The sequence below is a fragment of the Pholcus phalangioides genome, unplaced genomic scaffold (assembly GCF_987345545.1).
Source record: "Pholcus phalangioides strain wild (caught in Gottingen) unplaced genomic scaffold, Ppha-v1.0 ptg000042l_1, whole genome shotgun sequence".
Taxonomy (NCBI): Eukaryota; Metazoa; Arthropoda; class Arachnida; order Araneae; family Pholcidae; genus Pholcus; species Pholcus phalangioides.
This window is the reverse complement of record NW_028301628.1, coordinates 2,052,523-2,071,877: the sequence shown is the minus strand read 5'-3', so window position 1 is coordinate 2,071,877 and position 19,355 is coordinate 2,052,523. Positions and strand designations below refer to the sequence as shown.

At 34.9% G+C, this 19,355-nt stretch overlaps 1 protein-coding gene across 1 annotated transcript; it reads right to left on the bottom strand.

Moving 5' to 3' along the window:
- Positions 1-6,965: 6,965 nt before the first annotated feature.
- On the bottom strand, positions 6,966-19,169 carry LOC149063870 (glutamine amidotransferase-like class 1 domain-containing protein 1). The gene is made up of 7 exons (XM_089255194.1): positions 18,945-19,169; positions 13,741-13,817; positions 12,545-12,650; positions 11,715-11,822; positions 9,886-9,977; positions 8,625-8,718; positions 6,966-7,809 (listed from the first exon to the last, which is right to left on the bottom strand). The coding sequence occupies exons 1-7, from the start codon at positions 18,991-18,993 to the stop codon at positions 7,655-7,657; spliced, it is 681 nt and encodes a 226-aa protein (XP_089111320.1). The 5' UTR covers positions 18,994-19,169; the 3' UTR covers positions 6,966-7,654.
- Between the last annotated feature and the right edge of the window lie 186 nt (positions 19,170-19,355).

The following is a 19,355-nucleotide window of genomic DNA, read 5'->3' as shown; positions in this document are numbered from 1 at the left end:
TATTTGTAGGTCTGTTGCTCACTGTGGCGAGATTTTTTAAAGGGGAGATCAGTTCACATTCATGCCTTGAATTTGGGAACCACAGAAAACAAACTTCATCCGACCACCACCATGGTGACTGGAGTTCGAACCTGGGTCCTCACGATGTGAGTCCATCGCTATGACCACTCGACCACCACAACAACCATCTTTTACTACTGCTATGGTTAGAGGGGCAACGCTTTCTGCTAATGAAATTTCGTCTATTTCTGTGAATTGATGGGCTGTCAAGGGGTACCCATTTGGGTCATGAACCATGGGTTAAGAAACATTGCTTTTAATATGACTAATTAGCAAAAACTTCGTTTCGCAATGGCGACCCTGCAATTTTTTTCTCACTGAGCCTCTCATCTGGTAAGGGTGGCCCTGTTTTAAATCCTGTTATGTAGCTAAGAGGCAGCATCAGTCAATGAACATTGAAAGTGAAATTAGTGAAGCCTAACACATATTAAGTATTAAACAAAGCATTTAAAATAAGAAACGTGAATAAAGGTGGATTTGTAACTTCTCCACCTACAGACTATTCAGATTACTGCCCTTTTTCCTGTTCTAGTTACAAATACTTGAGTGTGATAATTTCTGCCGACCTTCATTGGAACATCAGCACACATTATATATTTCAAAAATGCCTTCAAAAACTTTTTTTCCTCTGTCGTAACTTCAAATATTCCACCCACCACCTTCGATATCTATCCTTCCTGTCCTCTCCTATGCCTACAAAATTTGAGATCCCTATACACAAAGCAATATAGATAAGCTGGAATCTATCCAAAATAAATCTACCCGCTTTATTTTAAACTGCTGTTTTCCTCTGTTTCTATCACACAGCTCAAATGCCAACTTAATATCCGCCCACTTACCTCCCGTAGATATATTGCTTGCATGTCATTACTTTCAAAATTATCTGCGTTATTTTAACATTGACACTAACCACATTGTAATCAAATCTTCACATTTTTCCAATAGACTCAATCACTCCCAAAAAGTGAAACCTTTTTTGCATCCACAGATTGCTTCAAATTTAGTTCCCCCCCCCCCCCCAATTATTGATTGGAACAACCTTCCATCAAATTCTGTACTTCAATCTCTGATTTTGTATGTAGCATCAATTGCCTATGTCAAATCCTATCACCGCACCTTTTTTTATAGGCCTTGGGCATACAATATTGTATAAATAGTTTAATGTTCTTGACCACCTGATGACTAATAATTTAAATTTGCCACCCTGGGCTTATAGCCTGTTTAGCCACCCCACCCAGTAAATACCCCACTCTGAAAATATATGATAAGCATTACCCAGGACAGCCATGGATTCTATCTTCCTTGATATGGCACTTAATGTGATATATATATATGTCGATGTACATTACATATCCAGAAGGTTAATATGCTCGCAGTGACACCTTAGAATAGGTGCCTTTAACCATAGACACAGCACTGAATAAATTTGACATTTGCATGAGGCCAATAACCAATACTGCACACGTCTTACCAAAGAGCTCGGCAGGCCACAAGTTAAAGACCCTTGTGTTAGAGCAATGTTCTTTAACCTTTTTTTGCTTGTGGACTGGCGAAAAAAAAAAAAAAATAGGAAGGAAATTTTCTACAGAGACCATCTGACAGATAAGGCAAACAAAAATTAATAGCCTACAGACACCATTTTACTTATTAAATCTAAAAAAAAATTTAAATTTTTTAAGTAGTTTGACATCCTTCTGCTATGTGGTCGTCTAGACGGTGTGCTGTTCTCTCATTGTAAGCAGGACTGGTCAAATCGCAAAAAAATCTAGATGCCAGAAAACATTTCACAGCCCAAATATTTTTACCTGAACAGGTCCAAAATAATGCTGCTTTTGACTTTTTAGGGCATAGTGACCCTCTTTCATGTTTGCAGATATTTTGCTATAAATTCCAAACATTTTGTGCTGCTCTCAACTTGTAATTTAGTAAAACTGTGCAAAGAAAATTTTAATGACCATAGTGAAATGGCACCTGGGATTTTTCCAGTCCTTATTATAAGGATCCAAGTTCGAACCTCTGTTGACATGGTTTTTGAACTTCAAGACACGAGTGCAAGCTGGTCTCCCATTTGGAAAAGGTTCTCCACAGAGAGCAGGCAGACCTACAACACAATACTTACTCAACATGAAAATTCAAGCATTCACCACCTTCACTTCAAAACATTTGTAATCAGATGGATTTCTTTCAGATGGCAAGCACCTGCAAGAACATGAAACAAACAAAACTCTGCAACATAAATACACAAAGGCCAGACATAACGTAGAATACACATTCTGGCATGTACCGATTCATTAGAAATTCTGCAGAGCAATGTGTATGAGGTGCATGTACAGTTACATAGTTCAACATCCACTGCTTCTTTGTTAGAAAATTCAGATACATGGCTGCAGCATTGTTTCTGAGACATAAACCATTGCAATAACTTCAATTTGATTTTTTTTACTGGCATGGCTCAACAATTCTTTTCATATAAATAGAAATTTCAAAAAGCATCCTTCTTATCCGGCAACACTGTAGCTCCCTAATAATGTAGCGTGCTAAATAATTTTAGTGAAAAGTTTTGTGATTGAAGAACACTGTCTTAGAGAAATCTTTTTTTTTAATATTTAACTTTGTAGGTCATTCTCACGAAATCAAAATAAATGTTAATAAAAAAAATTCTTAGGGACACACTTCTTCGCCAGCTGATAAATAAAATATCAGCCAGCAGCGAAGTTTGTCCAAAATTAATAATAAAAAAATGCATTTAAGTTTAACTATGTTAACAGATAGGCAAATTTGTCGTGGCATTTTGACTATTTCAGCACTAATTTGATATTTATGCTTGACACTCGCAACATATTTCACCTATTTTGGTTGCTCACTTTCAACTTCGGATAGGCACACAGGTACTCCAATCAGTTTTTTTTTGTGAATTGCATTTTTTATCAATTTCATGGGGGAACAACAGATTTCTAATTTGTCTTCGATTTGTTAGAGCATGATTTTCATATTCTCAAAGCAATCTTCAAATGATACTGTAGCTAGAATGTTGCTACCTAGAAATTTGGATTTTTTTTACTTTTTCCTCTTAACTTATGGCCAAACTTTTTTTTTGGTTACCTAATGCCAGGAGAAAGACTATTTTTGTTTTAGGATAAAAATTTATTTTAAAATTTCAAAAATGGAACAGCCAGGAGAAGGACATTCCCTTGCGAAATGAAATTTTTTTTTGAGTGAATTTTAAAAATCTAGTGATGAAAAAATTATAAATAAAATAATGACTTGCCATGAAAAAGGAATATAAAGAGAAAGTGATGAAAAAAAAAGAAAATTCTGTGCCAAATATATTAAACCTAAACTGTTGGGACACAGTTTAGTCCAATTTCGTGAGAATGACTCATATGTTATTGAAACTTTAATGGAGGGAGGAGATATACAGCTTATTATGCACTTCTGAATAATAACCTCCCTCTGGCCACAAGGAATAAAATAAAAATTATATTCAAGCATATTTATTTTATATATAATTTATTTTGTTTTATCCATGTAGTTACTGACAATGAAATCATAAATGTTGTGGACTTGTGAGAATGTATATATATCCATTTTTGTGTATGAATTGACTTTTTTTTTAATACTCTATCTCAAAATAGAGTATGCTTTATGCAGACAATCGTAAATTTATTTGATGCAGTTTACAATGCTGAGATGAAAAAGCTTTAAAATTTATTGTTATTTGATTCAAGGAATGTTTCTGTGAAGACATATTTTTTAAAACTTTTACCCATTTTTGAAATTGAAAATTTTCAAGTACTAATAAAAAAAATGCTTGCTTCTCAGAAAATTCTTTTGAACATTGATTTACATAAGATATTTGTTTTATTCTATGAAATTGTGGCAATGGAACATTGTGACATTGTCCACGGAACCTGATTTAACATTTTACCTATACAGGAGAAATATTTGAATTAAAATGGAACCTCTTGATAATGAACACCATGGAACTGGAGAAACTGCAAGACACCCAGGCTCTGTTGTAAGAAGTAATGTAAGCACTTTGGGCCCGCCAGGGCTCCAAAGCAGAGCAATGTGCCAAAATCTGTTATGTACATCGCAGAGCAATGTGCCAAAATCTGTTATGTACATCGCAGAACAATTAACGCTACTGCAGAACAATTGGGAAGAATTTTAAGAAAAAGTGTGATAAACACTATTACATGTATGGGGGATTTTTATCGCAGAACATTTCTAATCAGCCGAGTTCTCGTTGCAGGATAGTGCTAAACATTCTGCTTTGGGGCCCCAGGGCATCTCTAGCAAAACCAAAATTTATTAATACATCGATCACATATAGTGCAAGGTAATTAAAAATTATATAAATTGAAGAGAATTAATTTAATTAATTTAAGAGAAGAAAACTTATAAGTTAAAGTGCATGGGCAACAATAATAATAAACAATTATAGAAAGTTGTATAAAATTGTATCGCAGAAGTTTGATTGATCAAGGATTGTATGACAGAGAAGGGTAAAGCACCCCATATTGCTCGGACAGTTCAATACACCCAGCCTAATTCACTTTTGATCACTGTTGAAGATCTTTAAAATTTCTCTGGGACTTCATTAGATTTGGGATTCATTTTGATCCTCACTTGCAAACAGTACTACCAGTGCACTGTCAGGTTCAAGACGCAGAGATCTCCTTAATGGAGGAGCTGGTACCAGAGTTACAGGAGACGGATCCCTTATCTTCTCAGGATATTCCTCAAGAAATTTCACCTGTTTTATCTTTTGATTCCTCTCGACGTAGTATGTCAAGCATCCATGGTCTGTGTAGATGGGCAGCCGGCCAACAGAAGTGAACGGACACCGTGAGACTGAAATTTTTATCAGCTAATGGAGTGTGTCCATAAAAATATACAGGGTGTCCTGTAAATGCTGGCAGGGCATTTACCTCAGCAACCTTCCATCGTAAAGTTATGATTCCAATTTAAAAAATTCTCAACAGGTGTTCAAAAATTACCTTGCGTCAGTTTTGGTTTTGCGAGTGAAAATACAGAGTGTAACAAAATGAAAAATCTAAATTTGTACAAGTAAGTAATTTTGCACTGCCTCTCTTGATGTCAACAAAAAAAATTCCATGTTTCAAAGTGCAATATTCACAGATATATTTGAATTCGAAAAACAAGAAATTTGGGACAGAACAGTGTTAAATTCGGGTAAAACGGTTTTTCCTCATTTAACGAAAATGGCCACCCTTGTTCGTGTCGGGAGAAGTACCGTGTCGACGGTAATAACAGCTTATAGCAAACAGGGAAAGACATCATCTGCCAAGCATAACAATGGCCAAAAGTCGAAGATGACTGATAGATCCTTGATTCTCGACCTGTGTTCCAAGATAATTCGTTCGTTCACACAGCTGGAATTGTCTGAGACTGGCTTGATGAACCGATGATGAACTGCAACACCTCGTGTGGCCTGCTCAGTACTCTGATCTTAATATAATTGAATCTTTGTGGGGTATTTTGAAGGGCAAACTGCGCAGTAGATTTCCACCTCCAAAGACACGTTCTGAATTAGTGACCTTTTTGCAGGAGGAGTGGCTACGTATCCCTGTGACTGTTGCACATGACTTGTATTTGTCCATCCCACGACGGATACAAGATGTAATTAATGCAAAAGGAGGGCCAATAGCTTATTAATAAAGATTTTGTCTCATTTCACTTTTTTCCAACCCCTGTACATAGGGGCTAGACAAGGGAAATTATGGAAGGGTAGGTAAACTTTGCCCAAGAATATTAAGAAGTCAACAGATAACACAAATATAACTCTCAATGCATTTCGACACACAGTGGGTGTTGTCTTCAGAGGAAAAAATATTTAACAACTAATCACGTGCTAACCAGGGATCCCTCTAGGGTTGGATACCAAATCTTGACTCTCAGTCGAAAAAGTATATCTGTTCACTTCAAATGTGGTCAGAATGACCACAGCATTTGAGGTGAACAGACTATGCTTAATTTTTCATTTTACCCATGCGGTCTCTGCAAATTTTTCGACCGTATTACACTTCAAACTTTGTCCATGGACTGCCAAGTGAAAATGAACACACGAATTACAAGAGCTCAAAGAACCACAATCAGAACCCATTTTATGGCAACAAAACACAAGATTAATCTTTGTTGTAACAAACAATGAAATTGTCCTAAATTCCAAAAAAAAAATTGGTACATGGACAAAAGTTTATTGCAAAAATAAGTTGAAGAGACTGATAGATGCCAATTTACAAAGTTTTGTAAAAGAAAAATAATATACATATGTTCAACTTTCCCTGTTGTGGGTAAAATAACCAGTTTCCATTGTTCTAAGTGCAGTAAAACCTCTTAATGGTCACTCCTCTTTTATGCCCAAATAATAATTTTCCCTTATATAATAAAAGTATGCATCTTGAACCCCTGATTAACTGCCACCCCTCTTTTACAGATGCATTTTTTTGTTTTGCCAGTGTCCGCAAGAGAGGTTTTACTGTAGTTTGAAATTCCTGTTGAGAAGATTTTATTGTTAAAGATTTCACACAACAAGGATGCTGAAAAGAACAAAAACAATTTTTCAGGTGCGCCAAACAAGATAGCTCAAATAAGGCATACTCTAGCGTCTTCATGCTTCAGTTCCACCAATGGTTACACGTGAATTAGAAACCTCTGCTACATACGAGGATTGACAGGACGTATCAGATGGCCCCAATGGCAAGAGATTAGGATTATGCATACAGCATACACTACCCACAATACAAAAGTTTAAGAAAAATAAAGTTTCCAAAAACAAATGAATTTACTGAACTATTTATTTTTTGATTTTTATAATTGAACAAAAACTATAATATATGAAGGAAAACGTGATGGCAGTTAAAAATTTGAAAATACTCTTAAAATAAAACATTTAATTTCAAGTTGCGAATATTCTACAGTTTCTCTCATCGGCAGTATAAACAAATATGAACACATTCTTAATAACATGAAATGATCAAAAAACCTGATGAAATTCAACACATTGACATATCAGAATACAATAGTGAACATTCTTTAAACCACTCTTTTTAGTTCCCAAACTTTGATGTCATACTCCCTAAATGTCAAATTTTATTGAATTTATAATTTTTTGGCAAACAAAACAGAAGTTTGGATTTCCTTGAATAAGTGCTTGACAAATCTAAAAAAAAATTAGGCACCAACCAAATTTCTTAAGAACCAAGCAGGATTTATTCAAAAGAGAGATGCCTTAAAAATGTTTTCATTGTGACTTTTCTAGGACCAAATGACCCCTTCTGGTGTTGGAAGACACTGTCATAAAATCAGAAAATGTCAACCTTAGCCTCTGATTTAGGAATCACAAAATCTTAGGCACCAGCGTCTATTTTCCTATTCATCACAACAACACGGTATCTCAGTCACCAAGCCCTGCTTCAAATGTAAATTAATAAATATAAATTGCTAAACATGGTGGCATTTACAAATACATGAAATAAACCATCTTGCAGATGAAAAAATTCAATTGAAAATCCAACCAAATATACAAAATTACTTGAATTAAATTGCCTTTTTTGCTAGTAGAAAACTAAGGAATAAACATTAAATTTCTTTCTTTGTAGTTGCTGCTTTTCTGATTGCACAGGAGTATCAAATTCTGCACTGCGGTCAGAGTAGATTGTTCGTTTTGACCAGTGACCAAGTGTCTGTCGATAACCACATGAATTTCATCAGGGTCAGTACCTGAATAATTTGAGAAAGCCATTTAGTTTCACATGGCATATGACTACATTTGTCTGATAAACACAGGAAAAATTTGATTGAATTTTGTTTTTATTCAGATGCTCATTTCTATCATGCATATTTCTTGAAAGATTTTCCTCAGTTATTTCCAGAATTATTTTTTATAACGATTAGGAATAAAAATTATTTTGGCAGCTAAAACCATGAAGACATCACTAGCATTGCCTGTTTCTTGTATAGCAAATGAAGCCTGTGTGCCTAGGGCCCATAAATTTTTACGATTCACATAAATGATTAAGTTAATTTCACTTTGCCCCAATAATTTTTTTGTTGGGGCGGGGGGGGGGGGTTCAAATAGGATAAGTCCTCTGGGTACTGGAGTCTACTTCACTATGCAGTATTAGCAAATATTTTTGTGATTTGTGAAGTTAAGGAATTGAAAACTGTCATTTTTCAAGTCTCCTAGGTTTTGGAGTGTTTTCAGTAGGGCCATGTGAGGGGAAAACGGGCAACTAGAGTAGTTAGTCGAACATTCTCTTGACCTCCATGCTACCCGAGATGGATTTGAGAATGGCCTAACAAGGGTAAACTTCTGGTTGCAGAGCCACCAATTATATTATAAAAATGCAGATGGAAAAGAGATGGCAACATCACTAGAACATGAAATATGCATAACTCCGACAGCATAAATATGTTCGACACATACAATACCTTCCTCCATGCACCAGTTTGTTATAAATTCAGAGGAATGCTTACAAGGTACATGTACAGTGAAATAGTAGTAGTATGAAAATGCATTTTGTTTATGAACTTACAACTATACATTGCTCCTCTTTCTTTTATCATATCCTCTGGAATTACTGGCAGCTTATCAAAACCACTGCTTCTTGCCAACTCGAACACAGAAATCTATTAAAAAATAGTATTTCAAACATTCAGAAGAAAAATCACATAGATAAATGTCAATCACCAAAATTGCACACCATCATCAAATTATTAGGAATCGCCACAAGAGAAGGATGAAGGCACATCGCCAGTCATTGGAGAGCTCTACACCCTCCTAGATTTGTTTCTAAAAATAGGAATCTGGTTTCTTTTATATGAGGTATTGGCATTTACATGTTTGTATTAAACCGAAGATATCATTACAGCTGACACTCACTATAATGACCCGCATTGTTCCATAGAAAACAGACGTTACATCAAGAGGAAAAAGTATAGGATGGTGGTAATATAAAATGTTTGACTTATCCTACCGGTCGTTGATGAAATGGTCGCTATAACATTAGGGTCATTATAATGAGCATCGACTATATTATTTTTTGGTCTCAATCCAATGCAAAAAATATTTAATTCATATCAAACTAAAACTCATCTTTAGTAATTCTATAAATAGGGATTATCATTTTAGGATAAAAAAAACTTCAAGGTGTCGGTTTCTTTTTGGTAAATTACAACATTAGGAGAGATAGATGGCTTTTTTCTCAACCCAATATACCAAGGAAACATATTTTCTGGATACTACGCCAAGATGAACTCGGAAAGAAAAGTCATCTGGTCTTCTCCAGGACTAAAACCCAGGCTCTCAAACTGGGCAAACGTGCCACCATCTACACCACTGGAGACATGACACTGCCTTCCTTATTTCACGCACTGTGGTATATATTGGGCTGAGAAAAAACTGTCTATTTCTGCTTTCCATCCCACCTAGGGGCCATTTGGGGGAAGTTAAGAGAGGCTATTAATGCCTCTACTTTTACTGTATTATTTTTTCTACTGCATTATTTTTATTTCTTCAGTAGTGTAGATGGTTGCCGGTTTGCAAGAGGCCCTGGGTTCGAGTACCAGTGGAGACCAGATGACTTTTCTTTCATCTCAGTGTAATAACTAGAAAACGTGTTTCCTTGCTAAATTACAACATTGACTTGAATTTCTAATAGCAGTTATTTTGCCACGATTTGTGGGAATTCAAGATTGCACAATTAAATCAAAAGTCTTAGAAAAATTCAACAGCAAAAACCTTCATAAATGAATAATTTCGTGAAAAAAATGTTTGTTTCAACCTCCCTCACTTACAGATGTGAAATTATAACTACGAAAGAGCCAAAGTGATTCTTCTATTGCAGGGAGAAGAGCTGCAACACCCATACCAATGGCACATATTGGTTCTACAAAACAAAAATAAAAATAATTTTTAAATTTAAATGCATTCTATGTCTGTCAATACAATTGAAACAATAGTTAATATGTACATCCCATATTTTTACAGTTTTTCCACAGTTATCAAACTTACATCCATATTTATATTTATTTGATAATTATGCATAATCACCAGTAAATCAAAAAGTATTTATATCAAATTTGTTATGAGCATCTTTTTTTCTCTCAGCCACCTCATTGAAAAGTTTGTCTGTTGTGGCCTTGTATTTGTATTTATAGTGTACGGTATTTAACGTGATTACATCAGGACTCAGGATACAGTATAGAACCTCAATATAACAAACTAATATGTGCTAAAGGTTGTCTGTTTTCATGAAAGTCTGATTTATAAAAAATAATTCTTATCGGGGTGTAATGCAACATGGTGTACATCGATGAAAGGTGTCCATTATAATGAGGTTCTACTGTATATCCAAAGGAAACCCAGAAGCAAGTGTAAGGACCATTTTGTGTGAAAAAAAACCGGAAAAGGTTTATTTTTTGTAGAGAACTGATTGCAAAATGTTCAATAGTTCTGATGCAATTCTACTGACTTATTGCTCATAAAGTTTGTTATGTGTTGAAGTTGGGTTTTTTTTCCCCGCCACCTCGTCTCCCTTTAAGCTGAGATCTCGGTTTTTTTTTATTTTTTATTCAGCAATTGTGAGGATTTAGAATAGAACATAGGCAGAGATAGACTTCAAAGTCTGGGGGGTAGGGGCATGATGATGATAATTTATACATATGCATACATTAGGTCAGTTGGCTCCATTTTTAATGCGAGGGGCAATGAGCCTCCCTCTCCCACATCTCTGCCCATCGAATAGAGATCTCTTGAAAAAGTCTTTTAATTGAAAAACTGACTAAGAACTGAACAAAGGGATTTTTACATTATGCTTGCCTTTGCTATAGGTCAAGCCATAGGTTAGCCATTGCAAAAGCAACTTTACATGGATCATAGCATCGATTAGCCCAGGAGTAAAATATTTAGCATTGTCCAGCAACAAGCCATCAGCTGATTGAAAATGTGCTGCTGTAAAAATTTCCACAATACTGTGTACACAGACGAGTGTTTTTTCTTAAAAAGATTAATCTGCAATGTACATCACAGTTTTTGGCATGTTCTGCTTTGGGACCGATTAGGACATTGTAAACTGTATATAAATATTAATCCTTTTGGTGGGGAGTAAGTGGTGCAAAATGATGTTATTAGTCACCCTCTGAAGGACAAAAAAAGGTGACAAGTTTAAAAACATATTGAAGGTGATTTTAAATGAGATATAAGAAAAATGTCCTTGCAGCAATTTCAAGATCTCTTCAAAAAATATTTTTATAGAGTAATTTATCACCATTAAAGGATAGCGTTGTATCGCGAGGAGTTCAGCATTAGACTAAGGGTAATTCCAAACAAGATTTGAAAAAATATTGTCGTAGAGAGATCTATCGTTATATCGAGTATCATTGTAGCGAAGTTTTACAGTAGTGTTAAGAGATTATATTAGAATTTTTCTCTTCTGGAATTGACTATTCTTTAAGTTAGAGAAAGGGCAGGGGGAAAATGCACGAAATCAGAAAAAAACCTTCTTTTTGAAAAAGATGTGACGTTTTTAATGGGAATCAGTGAAAATAAACAAACACCAAGTTAAGGGGTTAAATTATATTTGAATAATGAATTTGAAACAGGAAATATAAAAGAAGAGACATACTTCTTTCCTGAACAAAGTGTTTCAAAATTTGCTTCAAATCTTCATTTTCTGCAAGGTCATATGCAGCTCCAGGAGAATGTGGAATGCTTAAACAAGAGTACCTGAATGCTGAAGATAGAAAACATATTTGAGAAATACTAAATATATTTTTTTAAATTATAAATATTACAAGCATATCTTTCTTTCTTTCAAGCTGAGCACAACTCAGGTCCATCGCTATGGACAATTTACTGTCCATAGCAGAGATGTAAGTGTGTGTACCTAACAGTCTTAGTGTGTATCCAGTGTTGCATCTGATTTTCCGGTGTTGCTGTCTGAAGTGAAGTATAATGATTGAATATTTGTATCATTTGTAATCTTTTTATATCATTTACTCTCTTTGTTGAGACTTTTTAACAGGGAGATTGGCTAGCATTCGCACCACAAAGTTGGAACCCACAGAAAACCGACTTCAGCCAACCATTACTGTGTTGCCAGTGAGGTTTGAATCCTGTACCTCACGATGAAGTCCATCACTATGACCACTTGACCACTAAGGTGGCTATTACAAGTATATGCAAGATAAGAAGGAAATAAAATATAAATTTAATTTAAAGAATTTCCTCTGAAGTGATAGCACCCATAGTGCATCATGAAAAAATACAAAATTCCTAATGCATTTACTTTTTTCTTAGGTGATTTCCGAATACTAGGAAGCAAAATTTATCTATTCTTCAAGATAAATCTTCACAGATTTTAACAAAAATCAAACAAAGTTTTCCTATATAATTTTCCTCTTCAGTGAAAAAGATGCAGTATGAACAAATATATATATATAAATGCAAGCTTACGGTCAACAGTTTCCAGGCTTATAGGTACTGCTATAGGTCTCATTCGAAATTCGTTCAGATTTCTCCGGATAACATCATCTTGATTCACAAACTCTAGAGGACGAGCCTGGAATGTATAAAAAATAAGAGAAGATAAATAATTTAACATTATGAAAATACTATGCGCTTCATCAAGTTCAAGAAAGGAATGAAATATTATGGTTATTTCATTGCATGAATCAAAGGCTATATATTGATAGGGTCTGTACAATACATACGCGGTCTCAGCACCCTTCCTTAAGTCTGAATTCTAACTGGCGAGTTGCATAATTTGTTTTTATAAGAAACTGATTCGAAAAGTAAAGATAGAGTGGTTAGCGCATTAATTCAAAATGTTTTTAACTTTGTAAAACCATCCCCTGCAAATTATTTAATGACATATGTCAGTGCTAAACAAATTGAAGAAAATGTAGGGACCAGCCGAATACTGTGTGTGTTCGTGTGTGAGTTTTCTCGAGGCAGTAGCCAGTAAACACACATAGAAAATTTTAATACCAAAACACCAATATCAATTTTTTTTTAGTTGCAATAGCAACCTGGTGCCTGGGATTTGTCAAGTCCTGGTATATACATCATCTTTCTACATAGCCGTTTACGTGTTTGTCACGAACATCATTCCTGCCTCAAGAGAATTGATTGTAACACTTCATTAGTTTTTATCTATTTATTATGTTTCCATAGATGTAAAAAATGTCTTTGTGAATATTTACTGTGAAATTTTTTGTATTGAGATAACTGAAAAAATGTTGCATTTCGTGCAGCCAATTGTGTTAACATGTGTTACAATTAAACTCTACACACTGAGTGAGCAAAACAGTGACTTGAAGACGGCGATGGGGGGAACAGTCAAATTTGAGGAATGAATGGTACAGAAAAATTTAACTATAATGGGGAAGGGTGGAAAAATTTGTGTAGCTGGGAAGTGAAACAGTCAAAGTCAGTGTTATGCCAATGTATGCATAGAAACATCACAATTCTGCCCATACATAATGCATCTTAACTTTCTGGACAAGTTACACATATAATTGTGGTATATATGTTTCATTTTGCACAAAATATTTTGATTAACAGTTTAATGATTTTATTTATACTCATTATCATATTTCCATTCCTTGAAGAAAATTTTTTATATAATTTAACCAATGAACATCACTCACACCAGGAGTTGCCAACTGGACATTGAAGGTTGAATGCAACAATGAAAATGATTGCATAAAAGACTTGGCAGAATTTCCTGGAAGAATCCAAAAAATATATATATATATTGCGTACAGAGAAACTCAATAACTAACAACACTCAAGGGACTGAAGGAACAAAATCATTATAAAAAATTTATCATTGCAAATGGAATAAATTAATACTATGAAAAACGAATCAAGACCCAATATTTTTATATAGGCAATTATCATTATAGAGGGCATCTTTTATAGGATTTTCATTTTAAACTTGTTACGGTAAATTAGATTATTATGCACAACTGATAAAAATCTGAATATTATGCATAACAACCACTAAAAATCTGGTTATCATGCATAATATAACCAATTTATCACATTTACCATAACATATCTGTTTCTGCCAAAGAATGAGGTGCAGCCAATTTGCAAATCGGCAAAAGTCCAATTTGCAGAAATGATTTGGGCTTCGCATACGTGGCCGGAGACCCCTGGCTAATGTTTGATGTGCTTATACAAAACGATCTGTTGGGTGCCAAAGCTATTTTTTTTTCATTGCTAATGTGTGATACATGACTATATATATAGTAGCTATATTGGATTAGCTCCATGTAACGAGAGAGAAAAAAAAGAAATTTGAGAGGAAAACTATATAATCTCAGACATATAGCTTTTCTGCCAAACTTTGAAAAAAACCAATTATTACTGCATTGGTGACTGCGATACGATGGGTTGCCATAGCTAATGTGGGCATAATTACAACGGAAAAATGTGCCAACTTGGCGATGACTCTGAAACATGTATTTTCTTTTCGAACTTTAGCCAGGGATCTCCAGTCACTTTATGAACTGGCTAGTCAAAGACCAAAATTCAGGAATTCGCAGGGTTAATTTACAAGATTGGCTAATTAGCAAACTGCCCAATTTCAAGTTTCGGCCATAACGTATACACTAAGGAACTCATGACAAATTTCCTGAATTAATCTATAAAAAATGCATGATGGCTGCAAGAAATAATTTTATGCACATGGCAGCAACTAAGGGGGAGCAGGCGAGTCTGATTATCATAAAGAATCACAGCCGCACTGGCTATCATTCTGTGAGTGAGGTTGCTGCAGAATTGGCAATTTTTTTCTGTTGCCAATATAGTTATTGAATGTTAAGATATTATGCTTACTATTGAAGATATTTGAATGATAGAAATTTTTTTTTTTCTGGCCATCTTCAATTTCTACCAGGGCTGTAACTGGATATTTTGTTAGCTGGGGCACGCATCTTGATGTGGTAAAATTGATAAATCATAAAGGAAAATTTAATTGTCTACGAAAATTGAATGGTCTTCACTCTTTGGGAATAAACCAAGTGTAAGGACTTTTTCTATTTCTAAGAACAGATTTTTTTTACAGCAGGTAGAATATTTTTCTTATTTTTAGGGCTTCTTATTTTCACCCAAGCCTTTTATCTGGATGGTAGGCACCATCCAGTAAAGATTGGTTTATTCCTATTGTCATCAAGGACGTTTAACCGCTTCTTACCTGGTAAGGTCTGGGAAAAACCTATTCTTATTTGATAGTTCACCGAAATTTTTATGAGATGAGAGAGAAACAAAAAATATATGGATCAGGTTAAGATGTAAAAAAAAACAAAAAAAAACCATTGTAATAGGTACAAACAAACATTTATTAAAAATAATGTTATGATAATATGAATTTTACACTTACATCACTAATTACTAAAATGATTTATGCTATTTTATACTTGCATACACTTTCAAACTGTTTAAGAATGATATTGGACAAAAAGTATTTTAGTTAGTTTGTAACCTATTTCTTTTCTGTCATCATTTGACCCGCTTTAGAAAAAATGCTTTCACAAGGAACTGAGCTGGCTGGTATGCAAAGCCTTCTCATTGCTATTTTGTACAAATGGGGGCATATTAACTTCCTTTGATCCCACCAAAGGGTCAGACAGCCTAGGTAAAAGAGGTTCAGATAGCCTAGGTAAAAGAGGTTCAGATAAGTATTTATCTATTTCCACGATACTAGCCCCTTTAGGGTTTTGTCTTGCAGTTAGAGCTACTATTTCTTCATAGAATTTCATCCAAATCTTCAACGAGCTTGGGGAACCCGGGACAAAGGAAATTTGAGGTTGAGCGAAAAAAAGGAGGGGGGGGGGGTTATTTTGGTTTTGGTCCATGGTGATTAATGTTTGGATTTTTGTGACTAACCCTTTATAAACTGCATCAAATTTCCTTGTATTTTTAAACATGCACTTTCTTTAAAGCGATTGTCAAGCAACACTGCTTCAGGGATTAATTCATGCTCCTTTGATTTCAGCCTGTCACCAATTTCCTTTAGTAGCTTATCACAAATTCCTTTTATTACAATAGGAAAATTTGGAGTTTTTGACATGTCTGACAAAATCCTACAAATTCTTGGACAAAACCATTTGTTTTAGACAAAGTTACACTTTTAGCAGCACTCAATTCCTTGATTAGATTATTAAAAAAATCTCAAGAGTATTAATGCTATGCTCATTAATAATCCAATCACTCCACGAAAGTGTTGTTTCATCATACTGTAAAAGTGCAAGAGTGGATAATATTGGGTCGTTATTACTAAATAATCTCAAACATTTCATAAGCGAAGTTCCAACGTGTTGGTACAACTTAAATTCATTTCTACTCCGGCAATTTCACTTGTTTTTGGATTTTATGAAGCCTAGTCAGGGCATTTGAGGTTTTTCTAAAATATTGTACAACTGCTTTGCATTTTTCTGCCCTATTTCCCACCCCCAAATGTTACTGATCCCGCTAATATGCATTAAGGGGCAGGGCTGACAAAATTTTGCTGACAGGGGGGGTGGAAGGGGCCAGTTTGTTGACTTTTGCTGACTGAATGGCTACAAATCTGCTGACATAATATTTGAACAACCTCTTATATAACAAAAATCTGGAGCTGTTCAAGATATACAAAAAAAAAAAAAAAAAAATGGCAAAATATGTTATTTTCAAAAATTCAGTTTTTCAAATTTTTTAAAAAAAATTTCAGGTTTGTCAATCTAAAATAATCGTTGATTGGTTACTGGTCTACAAATTTTTACAAAAACATTACTTTCTGATAATTACTTAGACAAAAAACTAATTAAAACAAAAAACTAATTAAAACTTTAAAAAAACCTTCCTTAACCCTTCGGCTCCAAAACGTGAACAACATCATAGTTCGAAGAACGAAGGGCTCTGAACTGCAGAGCCAATTGAACAAGACAGGTTGTATAAAGTACGGTATGTGTAACAGGAGTAGGAACTAATCTGAATTGAACCAACTAATGAACTGAAAGGAAAACAGAAAGGTTTCTATTCAAATTTTGATCCTCAGAGTTCGGACATTTAGCTTTGAGTGGCGCTGCATGGACTTGGGGAACGATCGTGCATGCGCATTACAATAGGTAGTGGAGAGGGGTAAAAAACTAAAGAACGATAGTTCACTAAAACGAAGAAAGCTACGTACAGTGCTTTTTCCCGTACAAGTTCATTTGAACCAGTTTGTTCATGAACTACACATTCCTACTCCACATTACTTGTGAGCACAGCAAGTGATATGCAAAAACCTGAGTATAAACAGCTTCTAACCACATGCTTTCTTTCAAACCTAGCGCAACTGCAGTCATGGCGGTTGCCATGGTCAATTTGTTAGCGAATGAGTTGGGCCAGAAGTGTGAGTGTACATACCTAACAGTCTGAGAACATGAACTTGTTTTTTGCATGAATTTCTTTGGTTCTGTTATCTATTTTTCAAACTATGAGTGAAGTGTGATGATTGCATATCTGTACAAGTCGCAGATCTTTTTCTCTCTATGATGACACTGTTTAATGAGGAGATAGGCTCGCATTCACTCTTTGTTCTAATTACATGTTGCTTAGTAGTACCGAAAGTAGGTGATATGCATTCCTATTTTGGGACTAGGCATGTTTATCCGAGGATGATGTCACTCTTCACTATGCATACAAAGGGTTTTTTTTAACAGCTGGCTGGTAGGTGTATTTAACCTAAAATGATGCAGAATTTCATTTTTTGTAACAATTATATTACCGGCAGTATTAAACTGCATAACTTAAAAAAAGAGACCACAAGGTTAAAAAGTAATAGGCCTTAAAATTCAGTGATTACAACAATTTTTACAGATGTGCTGATTTTTTCAAAATGTCACCAGATGGCATTCATCACAATTACGGATGGAATACTCTCTCTCTCAATAGGAGACACAATTCTCTCTGCCTTCCACAAACTGTGGTGTAAAATAAGGAAGAATGCTTGCCCGAATGGCAAAAGGGCCTGGGTTTGAGTCCCGGTGGATACAAGATGATTTTTCTTTCAGAGTTCACCTCGGTATCATGGCTCCCACAAGGGGTAGGCTGACAAGGCTCCAGCCCTGGGGCCCGGGATGACTTTCATCATTTTTTTGTTTTTCACACTATAAATTTGTCATAAAGGGGCCCGTGAAAGATCCCAGCCTAGGGACCCTGCTTCAGGATGTGGGGACCATGCTCGGTATAAAATCTAAAAATATCTGTTTCTTTGAAACATTGGGCTGAGAAAAAGCTGTCTATCTCTATATTTACTCTAGACTGTTTTAATCTCGATCCCCTTTCATTTAAGAATGCTTTGTTTTTTTGTCCTTAGTGTCCCCCCCTCTAACAGCCATAGTATAATCCCTTTTTGGCAATGCATTGGGGATTTTTTTTCTTTGGCAAGAAAGACATCCGTAAGCACGACGCCGTTCCACTCTTGGCAATTTCTCGTTGTAAAACATATCGCCGAAAAAGGGGATTGCGTTATAGCTGTTGCGAAAAACATTGTAAGCGGGGAAACGCTCTACACAGGAAATATCAATGAATATTAGTACGAGTTAAAACCAGGAAAATAGTTCGCACTAAGCGGGGGGAAAACGTTATAAGCGGGATTCACTGTATTATATCACTACAGTGAGCAATGACATCCACCAGACATGAATCGAGAAAGGAATTTGATTCACGGATATTTTGTATACGTAACCAATATTTTTTTTTTTATAGAAAATGAAAGTTGCTTTTTAAAACTATTTCAAATTTCTATCAATTAGATGAAATATTAAAAAAACAAATACTATTTTTACAATGAAAAGTAAATTATTATTCATATCTCAACCTTCTTTGGATCCGCTGAGAACCATCAAGCAATTCAATTTGCCGGACATTTTTTTACTAATTTTCAAAGGTTCATCAAATCAAGATTTAATCGTTTCAATAACAGGAAGATTTAAACGCTCATCTTTACAATCCACCACACGACAGAGATTTAAAGAGCATCTTTATGGGGAAAACCTCCCATTATGTTTTCAAAACACCTCTCCTGTCAATCAGTTTCCTCCATAGCGTTTTGAACCCTTTAATACACCTAGGAAAAATAAAAATAAAAACCAATTAACAAAAATATCTGTATTTTTAGGACTATATAAGAGAAAATTACTTTGTTCTGCACAATTCTTACCAAAATCATATTTTACCATAAAAACTAACAAATAAAGTGAAAAAAAATTTGTTACACTATATCTAGTAA